The 11,544-nt window shown below is 38.9% G+C and overlaps 1 protein-coding gene across 1 annotated transcript; it reads right to left on the bottom strand.

Moving 5' to 3' along the window:
• Window positions 1–17: 17 nt before the first annotated feature.
• On the bottom strand, window positions 18–11,229 carry LOC127651765 (vacuolar protein sorting-associated protein 37A-like). Its single transcript, XM_052137774.1, has 12 exons — window positions 10,790–11,229; window positions 8,439–8,513; window positions 8,234–8,351; window positions 7,978–8,078; window positions 6,429–6,639; window positions 5,306–5,376; window positions 4,909–5,033; window positions 4,638–4,696; window positions 4,452–4,520; window positions 1,485–1,628; window positions 585–694; window positions 18–498 (listed from the first exon to the last, which is right to left on the bottom strand). Exons 1-11 carry the CDS (start codon window positions 10,897–10,899, stop codon window positions 614–616), a joined length of 1,164 nt encoding a protein of 387 aa, XP_051993734.1. The 5' UTR covers window positions 10,900–11,229; the 3' UTR covers window positions 18–498; window positions 585–613.
• Window positions 11,230–11,544: the final 315 nt, after the last annotated feature.

The raw sequence follows: 11,544 nt of genomic DNA, 5'->3' as shown, positions 1-11,544 counted from the left end.
ACATTTTAACCATATCGGGATACTTCTAAATGTTTTATTAACCTATCAAATTAAATAAACATATAATACAATGTCTACTTATAATAAAGCCTTTTATCAACATTATTAAATACAGTATGCTTGTGTCGAAGTTACATTTCCAGCTGCATTAACATTGTTCAAAATCAAGTGCATATAAGGCCCAACCCCATTTTTTATATCATCAAGTGAAACTGAACTATTACGTTTTAAACTCAGCCTGTTTCTGACACCTATTAAACACAGATTGCTCTCCTCTGATTACAGCCGTTGGGTCGGAGCCAGACTGGGCATATCCAGTCAACTCAACAAGTGTGAGCCTAACACTTTTGTAATCCTGTGCAAAATCACTTTCATAGAAGAATGAAGTCTAGCTCTCTTTTCATAAGGTATCTGGGTTTGCCCAATCAATGCTGTAGACCACAAGATGTGCTGCTTGTCTCAAGAGCTCACTGGTCTGCTGGTAGATTGATCCCAAACCTGTGATAAAGAATACAATGTTTTTTTTTAATCCAGACACAAGAGTAAAGACCTGCTGAATTAAGGAAATAAAACAAGTAAATTACCTTCCTCAAAGGAAAGAGGGACATTCATTCTAATGAGTGGTGGGGAACTGTCCATGTGTGTTCATGCATTGCTGAAGCTTCTCCTCTTTGGCTCTTCTGCAGTGGCATAGCTGAAAAAGAAGGTACGAAAAGGTCAAAGATCTTGTAGGAAATTCATACCTTTTTAACTGTAAAGGAACAGTCTGGGTTAAATATATGAACAGCATCTATGTCCTAACTGTCAATTACCACTGAAAATAATTTGAACTTGTTTGTTAAAGATGAAGAAAACCCACATTTACACTGGAAGTCTATGGAAATGCATTCCAGAGATGAAGAAAAAAGCAGAAATATGCAGCTTGTAGTTTTCTTAAAGTGCTTTGAGGACAACTTTTCTGTGGATGTAGGTGAATGTTCGGCTATTTTATTACCAATACAATTGCTGTGGGTCGAGTTTGCACCATGTAAAGTTCTTTTACGAATATAATGTCACCCTTTCCTGATATTTACATTTACATTTATGCATTTGGCAGACGCTTTTATCCAAAGCGACTTACAGTGCATTTATTACAGGGACAATCCCCCTGGAGCAACCTGGAGTTAAGGGCCTTGCTCAAGGATACAATGGTGGTGGCTGTGGGGATCGAACCAGTGACCTTCTGATTACCAGTTATGTGCTTTAGACCACTACACCACCACCACTCCCAGATATCCCTTGTTGAAAGATAGTTGAAAGATTGGATATACTAACTTTACTCATTTTAACACAAAGTTTAAGTGTTATGCCTATCATTTCAATTTAGTGTAATTAATTGTATATTGTTAGCATTTATTGTGATACTGTATAATTGGCCCATAGACTTCCATTTGTAAGTACACTGTAAAAAAACATTTGTTTCAATGCTTTGGTTGCTTCAATACCGTTCTCTTTTCCATGAAGCTGACTAAGAAGTCATCAATCTCTGTCTTTCCTTCCAAGAAGTTCTCCGCTTTCTCCTCAGACTCTTCTTCAGCCTGATGAGCTGCTACCTTTAATCTGGCCTGCAGCGCACTCAGACTGCAGCTCTGCAAGTCAATTAAACCCATAACAGTCACTCTTAATGTAGAACATGCTGTATTTTGTCTAGTCAATTCACCTTAGCGTAGTCCAACTACGCATGCATAGAGAAATAATAAAATATTGGATAAAATATTTAACTCACAACTATTAAAAATGAAAACCATACAGGTGTATTTAGTTTTCTTCATCAAAATATGACAATTAAAAGGTAAACTACTTTCTCTTTTATTTTTCATTAGAAATGAACAAAATTCCATTCTTGCGCTAGTACATATATATAAAACACATTTTATATTCAAACCTCTTAGGTTCCAGATTTAATTTACATCTAGGTACCTTGTTAATGTCCTTGCCATTGTGTATATAAGTAATAGTTAATAAAGTGAATGTGCCAGAACATGACCATTGCATATTTCTGAAAGTCTGGTATACCCCATTTATAGAAACACTTCCTTAAAGGGATAGTTCTCCCAAAAATGAAAATTCTTTCACAATATCCCAGGTGTGTATAACTTTCTTCTGCACAACACATATGAAAAAAAAAAAACACATCTTAACTGTATGTCCTTAAAATGCAAGTGGATGGTGATACAACATTTGACGCTCCAAAAAAATCACACACTGTCAGCAAACATCATCCAGGTGACACCAGCTGTTAAATTAATGTCTTCTAAAGTGACACAATCGCTTTTGGTGCCAAAAAAATATATAAGTATTTACAGTAAGTACTTTTTAACTATAATCCATCGTTTCCGGTAAACTTCTTAAGAGGGTGGAGTTCAAGTGGTCTCTCATGTGACATATAGGTTTTGCCATATTATGTCAAGTCAAGTCAAGTGGTTTTTATTGTCGTTTCAACCATATACAGTTAGTACAGTACACAGCAAAACGAGACAACGTTCCTCCAGGACCATGGTGCTACATAAAAACAACAAAGGACCAACACAGGACCACATTAGACAACACAACGAAATAAAATACCTATATAAAATAACTATATATACACCTATATAAAGTGCACGTGCAAACGTGCAAAGTACGGGACAGTACAACAAATGGCTGACAATGAACAGGACAATAGACACAGTGCAGCGCCGACCAGTACACAGTAGTGCAAAAAGATAACAGTTTCTAAAAACGTAAACATAACATACTATGAGATAGTGTTCTATGCACATAGCAGTTATTGAGGTAGCAGACAGTTATAAGTGACAGTAATTAAAGTGCAACTCAGGACACGTGTGTGTGTGTGTGTGTGTGTGTCAAACCAGTCTCTGAGTATTGAGGAGTCTGATGGCTTGGGGGAATAAGCTGTTACACAGTCTGGCTGTGAGGGCCCGAATGCTTCGGTACCTCTTGCCAGACGGCAGGAGGGTAAAGAGTTTGTGTGAGGGGTGTGTGGGGTCGTCCACAATGCTGGTTGCTTCGCAGATACAGTGTTTTTTGTAAATGTCTTTGATGGAGGGAAGAGAGACCCCAATGATCTTCTCAGCTGTCCTCACTATCCTCTGCAGGGCTTTGCGGTCCGAAACGGTGCAAGTCCCAAACCAGGCAGTGATGCAGCTGCTCAGGATGCTCTCAATAGTCCCTCTATAGAATGTAATGAGGATGGGGGGTGGGAGATGTGCTTTCCTCAGCCTTCGAAGAAAGTAGAGACGCTGCTGGGCTTTCTTGGTGATAGAGCTGGTGTTGAGGGACCAGGTGAGGTTCTCCGCCAGGTGAACACCAAGGAATTTGGTGCTCTTGACGATCTCCACAGAGGAGCCCTCGATGTTCAGCGGAGTGTGTTCACCTTGTGCTCTCCTAAAGTCAACAACCATCTCTTTTGTTTTGTCGACATTCAGGGACAGGTTGTTGGCTCTGCACCTCCTCTCTGTATGCTGACTCGTCATTCTTGCTGATGAGACCCACCACGGTTGTGTCATCGGCGAACTTGATGATGTGGTTCGAGCTGTGCATTGCTGCACAGTCGTGAGTCAGCAGAGTGAACAGCAGTGGACTGAGCACACAGCCCTGGGGGGCCCCAGTGCTCAGTGTGGTGGTGGTGGAGATGCTGTTCCCGATCCGGACTGACTGAGGTCTCCCAGTCAGGAAGTCCAGGATCCAGTTGCAGAGGGAGGTGTCCAGGCCCAGCAGGTTCAGCTTTCCAATCAGGTGCTGGGGAATGATTGTGTTGAATGCTGAGCTGAAATCTATGAACAGCATTCGAACGTATGAGTCCTTATTGTCTAGGTGGGTGAGGGCCAGATGGAGGGTTGTGGCGATGGCATCGTCCGTTGAACATAATCTCACGTTCTTTTCTCAGTTGAGACATCCAGGATAAGCCCAAAAACACACCATTGTGAAAATCATACAGATACACACAGCTGGAGTAGTATTGATGACATTTATCTTTGACTATCTGTTCTTTTTGGAGCTTCAAATGTCTGATCACTATCCACTAGCATTTTAAGGACCTACTGAGCAAAGATATTTAGATTCAAATGTGTTCAGCTGAAGAAAGAAAGTCATACACACCTGGGATATCATGAGGGTGACTAAGTGAAGAGAGAATTTTTGTTTTTTGGTAAACTAACCCTTTTGATTACAACACGATCATTTGTAGAGTTCAAAGGGTACTGCAAAAAAAAATGAGCCTAAAGAAATACAGTACATTCAATATGGATGCACAGAAACCACAAGCACAACACATACACATGTATGCAAAAGACTGAGGTATTATATCTTCCATTTCCTTGTCCAACTTTTTTTTGTCAACACCAGATGTATGAATAATCAACAAAAGGGAGTATTCCTCTCTGTTCCTAGTGTACATATGTGTGTTTTACCTCACTGAGCTCATGTTGCCTCTGCATCTTGGTTTCAAATACTGACTTCATCTGGGTTAGTTGTTCATACTAGGGGAAAAACATCAAATAATTAAATAATTCAGCCTTTGAACAAATAGTCCATACGTGTTTTGGTCTATGTGAGCTTGAGGCACTGTGCAAGTCTGTATTTACACGAGAACGTACTTTACACAGCATCTCTTGTCTCTTGTCCTCCAGTTGAGGCTCCAGCTGTAGGTTCTTCTCTGGAAGTGAAATATATTCCCTGTTATTTGCAGCGTGGTCCAAAAACACTGATCCTTGCAATAGCAATGCGTATTGTTTGTTGCAGATTTGTTATCAGCACCACAAACACTTGTTCTGGCTTACTTTTCTTGTTCTAAAACATTGGCAAGATGATCAACCAAACATTACTCACGAGCCTAATCTGCATTTGTACCCCCCCCAGAAAACTCACTGGCTATCTCTACAATGCTGTTGACCAGCTCTTCTTTGTCAGAGGTCACTTGTTTTAGCTGAGGCAGACACATGAAGAACTCCAACAACACATCATCTTTGCTCATGTCCTTCAGCTGGGAAACACTGTGAGATCATACACACACACACACACACACACACACACACACACACACACACACACACAATAAAAACCCAGAATGATTAGAGAATGTAAACAATTTAAGTTAAAATAAAACAGAATTAGGGGAATCTCCAGTGATCTCCTCTTAGTATCTGTCACTATATTCATTTGGATATTTTCAGTACTCAAATATACTATAAAATAGATCTCTGAATAATGAATAAACATAACCTGAATAAACATTTACAGGAAAGCAGTGATTGTTGTACTGTACCTCATCTCAGAGAGTTCTGGAAAGGAATCTGGGATTTCAGGCATCTTGTACATGTGTCCATTCAGACCTGACTATAAAATAAAGGAAAAAAATCAAGAGTGAGCATGTATACATTTTTTGTGCTTTTAGTTACTTGCATGCTATTTTTAACCACTTAGGATTACTGTAAAATCAGTTTGCTTGCCACTTTCTTACTGAAGAATGATATGTAGCAAATGACAGGAAATGCAAGGGGAGATTGAAAGGTCTACTACATAAATGACTTGTGCAAATGTTCCATCTCTAGTTTCGGAAGTTCACACTGAAAGCCCAAACCTAATTTTAGACATATATGACTTAAATCTGTTTAGCTGTTTGTAGCCTGAACAGAAAATTCCCAACATAGCACCGGATTTTTACAAAGCCGTTCCAAGCCACATTCGGAAGTGGTCTGAAAATTCAACTCAGTCTCAACTGAAGATCAGAATTAAAGTAGTATTTTTTTCAACCTTCAGAACGTGCTGTGCATTCAACATAACACACAATATGCAGTAGTTTCTAAGACTCTAGATATGAATGCATAAAATACAGCAATACTTGTTCCATAACTTATATTGTGTATATGTCTCGAGTTTAGGCACCACAAAATCTACAGTTTTCATTGTTCTTTCCATAATGACAGCTTGTTGCGACAGCTCAGTTGTTGCGAAGACATACACCTGGCATCCCGCTGATGCCTTTGTCATTACTAAAGCAACTGAACAAAAGTTGGGACAGTAAGAAAAATGATATTTTTCACGATTGCCTCACCTGTTAAACATCTTCTGTTTCACATTCCCTTGTTATTTAAACTGGTCAAATTGTTCAATGAATTTCACTAGGTAAAGCATTGTATAATGTGTAGTTGTAGTGCTTTCAATAGAGAAAAGGGTGAATATAATTGCCAAATCACTTTTTGTTTTTATTAGCATAGTCCCAACTTTTTGGGAATTGGTGTTGTAGAAACTGAAAATTGACTACACTGCTTGAACAAAATAACAGCGTGCAGACAGTCAAAAACGAATTTGTATCAGAATTGTGTGCACTGTGAACAAAGCCTAGGCACTTAAGGGTTGCTGTTTTGGAATGAATGTCCTTTAGGTACCTGGAAGTCAGCGGTTGGTACAGGAAGAGGGAGGTCTGTGATGAGTCCATAAACTGGTGCTGCTGGTCGAAGAGGGGATTGTTGAGGCTCCACTCCTGCATGCGACAAAGGGGGAGGGCCCATAGGCCGCTGGCCATCCTGTGGTGGGAAGGCAGGAACAAAATGGAAGCTCTGAGCTTGATAAGGAGGCATCCCCGATGGTTTGTACAAACTGAGACACAAGATGAACAAGAATAGAAATATAACATTCAAGTAAATAGTTTTTACTGTTTTAAAGGGGTAGTTCACCCAAAAATTCTCTCATCATTTACTCACCCTCATGCCATCCCAGATGTGTATGACCTCCTTTACACCTGGTATTAAGATATGTATTGTGTGATCCGATCACATTTGGTAAGGCGAGACACGTAGCTGTTTACACCTGGTCAATTAAATGCGTCGCCTGTAAACACTTGTGCTCGTATTTGGAGGGGATGGACTCTGTTTCATGATGACATACATCAATCACTATGTTACTGTGTTTCTGTATGATATTAATGTCAGAAAAGACCAACGTGCCAAAAAAACATACGCTGTTTCTCCCAGATGCATCTGAAATGTAATTAAGCACAAACGCAACATTTCGAGCAGAATTATCCGAGCTTCAGATGTGTGTGTTGTCACCTGTATGGAGAGGATCTAATGCTTGTGTATGCATCCACAATTCAATTTTCCAATTGGAAATTATTTCCTTTTAAAGCCACTTGTAACCATTTGTAAAAGTTAAAATTCTTGTTTTTGCACAGTGGTTGCTTTACAGCTGAGGGTTGGTGCTTCGCTGCTGTCTGGGATGCATTCAGGATGGATTAAACACCTCAAATGTGATGCGGTCATATGCAATTTTGACTACCTCTGTAATTTCTTTTTGTGATTCTATCACAAAACATTTTAGACCCCGTTTAGACTTGTATTTAGAGCTGACCACATGTGACTGGATCACCCAAAACGCATCTTAATACCTAGTGTAATGGGCTCTATGAATTTCTTCTGGTTAACACAAAGATTTTAGAAGAATATCTCAGCTCAAAAAGCACATGCAGTTTAAGCTGCATAAAAATCAGGTGAACTATCCCTTTAAGAGTTCTTGTTCTTTTGTTTTTGGTGATTCGCATTCTACATGCATATCGCCACTTACAGGGCAGGGAGGAGAATTTGTATTTAAAAAAGGACTTAAAAGGACTTGTTTCTCATCCACACCTATCATACTTCTTCTAAAGTCATGAGAGGTATGGATTAATTTTATGCTGCCTTAATTTACTTTTTTGAGCTTCAAAGTTCTGGCCATCATTCACTTGCATTGTATAGACTTACAGAGCTGAGGTGTTCTTCAAAAAAATCTCTGTTTGTGTTTCACAGAAGAAAGGAAGTCAAACACATATGGGATGGCATGAGAGTGAGTAAATTATGGCAGAATTTTCATTTTTGTGTGAACTGTCCCTTTTTACCAACAAAGCACAAATTAGACAAAGGATATGATGTAAATGCTGGTAAAATATTGTAATCTACTCACAAAGGAAAGGTGGTGGGACCTGACATCAAGGCAGGAGGACTTTTCCAGAACTCATCTAGCAAACTCTGAATTACTTTCCCTAAATCTGAATGCATTCCAAACTTAATTGAAAAGGAAAAAACAATAAAAGAGTGAGCTGATCTGAGTAAAATTGATTCAGCATGTTCTGTTATACATTATGCTATTATCAGAAAATATTCATAACATACAGAAGAATTGATTCCCCATAAGTTACAATAAATCATAACAAACTTACATTAGTTATGAGTGGGCTGGTAACCACAGTTCCATTATTACTGTCCACTAAATGATGACCTACTGGTGGGAACAAGCTGACCACTGGTTTCTCTTGAGGGAACTGTGGTGGGAGCAAACTGTGAATGATAGCAATTATAACTTTATATTAAACAACAGTGACATTCAAGAAAATTATTATATATATATAACACTTTTTAACATACATATTGACAGTAATAGTTGAGTTGTTGACAGTAAAAGGCAGTCTGTACTCCACATCCTTCTGGATTTCTGCGAGACTGTGGAGGACATCAAGTACAAGATTAAATCATGGACAAATATGACCCACTAAATAAAAGAGTGTGATAGCCAATCAGAAAACTTGAAGGCAGCTCTCGCGACTCATGATTGTAGAGACGTACTACCAGTTTGTCCAAACATGGGAAGACAATGAGACACAATCATACTTTAATCACATTCATTTGATTCTTTGCACATATGATGGGCTGATTAGTATTATGGTTACATGCTAAGAAACAGAGAACATGTTTGTATTGGATTTTGATGAAATAACCATTGCAAAATGTAGGTTTCAAAACATATCATGTGCTATGAATGACAAATATATTTTAAAGGGTAAAGTAAAAACAGCTGATGTAAAATGATATATATATATAGTTGAAGTCAGAAGTTTACATACACTTAGGGTGAAGTAATTAAAACTCATTTTTGAACCACTCCACAGATTTAATATTAACAAACTACTTTGTGCACGACACAAGTACTTTTTGCAACAATTGTTTACACACAGATTGTTTCACTTTTAATTGACTATATCACAATTCCAGTGGGCTAGAATTTACATACAAAAAGTTAACTGTGCCTTTAAGCAGTTTGGAAAATTCCAGAATACTTTGTCATGCTTCAGGCAATTAGCTTCTGATTGGCTCATTGGAGTCAACTGGAGGTATGCCTGTGGATGTATTTTAAGGCCTACCTTCAATCTCAGTGCCTCTTTGCTTGACATCATGGTAAAATCAAAAGAAATCAGCCAAGACCTTAGAATTATTTTTTTTTGGACTTCACAAGTCCTTGGGAGCAATTTCCAAAAGCCTGAAGGTACCACGTTCATCTGTACAAACAATAGTATATAAGTATAAACACCATGGGACCACGCAGCCATCATACCGCTCAGGAAGGAAATGCATTCTGTCTCCCAATGATGAATGTAGTTTGTTGTGAAAAGTGCAAATCAATTCCAGAACAACAGCAAAGGACCTTGTGAAGATGCTGGTGGAAACGGGTAGATAAGTATCTATATCCACAGTAAGACGAGTCCTATATCACCAACCTGAAAGGCTGCTAAGCAAGGAAGAAGCCACTACTCCAAAACCGCCATAAAAGAGCCAGACTACAGTTTTCAAGTTCACATGGGGACAAATATCTTACTTTTTTGGAGAAATGTCTCCAGTCTGGTCTGATGAAACAATATCGCCATAATGACCATTGTTAAGTTTGGAGGAAAAAGGATGAGGCTTGCAAGATTAAGTACACCATCCCAACCATGAAGCATGGGGGTGGCAGCATCATATTGTGGGGGTGCTTTGCTGCAGGAGGGACTGGTGCACTTCACAAAATAGACGGCATCGTGAGGAAGGAAAATTATGTGGATATATTGAAGAAACATCGCAAGACATCAGCCAGAAAGTTGAAGCTGTGTCGCAAATAGGTCTTCCAAATGGACAATGACCCCAAGCATACCACAAAGGTTGTGGCAAAATGGCTTAAGGACAACAAAGTCAAGGTATTGGAGTCGCCATCACAAAGCCCTGACCTCATTCTGATAGGACGTTTTTGGGCACAACTGAAAAAGTGTGTGCGAGACAGGAGGCCTACAAACCTGACTCCTTTACACCAGTTCTGCCTGGAGGAATGGGATAAAATTCCAGCAACTTATTGTGAGAAGCTTGTGGAAGGCTACCCAAAATGTTTGATTGAACAATTTAAAGGCTACCAAATATAAACAAAGTGTATGTAAACGTCTGACCCACTGGAAATGTAATGACTAAAATAAAAGCTGAAATAAATCATTCCATCTACTATTATTCTGATTTTTCACTTTCTTAAAATAAAAGTAGTGATCCTAACTGACCTAAGACCGTGAATGTTTTCTATGATTAAATGTCAACTTCTGACTTCTGTGTGTGTGTGTGTGCATGGCTGTTGAGGAATGTTGACAAATACAGTGTACCATGCCACTAATTTAAGACCTGTAAGAAGGGATCTGGAGTAAACTACGAAGAGCTAATACTTTAATCTGAAACGCAGAGAGCACATCCTGAACACACGCACACAACCAATGATTACACTCGTATAGGGCCAGTAAGAGCAGATACATATTTTGTAAAGTTCTAGCGTCGTGAAAAAGTCTTTCGATTGTTCGACCCCAGCATTTTTTGTATCATATACGCGTTTGTACGTTCTATTGTAACATTCAAACACACGTTCAAAAACGCGGTCTAGGTAGGCAGCTCACTAGATTTTGAGACACATTTAATCTTTTGGTGTGACTTACTTGGAATGAGCAGCTTTGAGAGACTCGATCTGTCTCTGTCTTTGTTTCTGTAAACTGTTCAGAGGAGGGATCGATCCGGAGCCCTTGGACAGGGGGAAAATCCAGTTCATTCTCGGCTGCCAAAACACAAACTAAAGGAATGAATCTCTTGGAGATGTCAGTTTTAAGAGGTCTGACGAAATGAAACAGAAATTCAACAAATATCCAGCGCCACCATTAGCAATAGCTGCGGCTCTATGTGGTGTTTTTAATCATATTAGTATCCTAACACCTGTTTAAATATGTATATAGGAAATGCATACAAAACGTTTGTGACGGTTTTAAAAAGAAAATAAGGTATGTTGCGTTTTAATGACAGTATGAGAGATTAAGCTCTAGTCTGAAGTACACAGGCTCGGAAGAAAACAACCCGCGTGAGCGTGACGTCAGCGCTGCTTGCGTCATCACTCCAAACAGGGAGGCGTTTAAAGAGACACGGACTTACAACAGAGCGCCCCAGTGGATGAGTGTCAATACTGTAGGCTTTTGCTTTAATTTACTTTTGCCAGCACATGCATTGCATTGTCTTAGGTATTTAAAGGGTATTTATAATAGTTGAAGGTTGAACGTTTGAATTTACATTGCATAATGTACATAATTAAAAAATCGGACGTGTGAAAATTAAATTACAATTAAAGAAATATTCTGGGTTCAAAACGAGTGAAGCTCAGTCGACACCATTTGTGGCATAATGTTGATTACCACAAAATTAAATT

Source organism: Xyrauchen texanus, chromosome 11 (assembly GCF_025860055.1).
Source record: "Xyrauchen texanus isolate HMW12.3.18 chromosome 11, RBS_HiC_50CHRs, whole genome shotgun sequence".
In the NCBI taxonomy this organism is placed as follows: domain Eukaryota; kingdom Metazoa; phylum Chordata; class Actinopteri; order Cypriniformes; family Catostomidae; genus Xyrauchen; species Xyrauchen texanus.
Note: the sequence above shows the minus strand (reverse complement) of the source record. Positions and strands in the feature narration are given on the sequence as shown.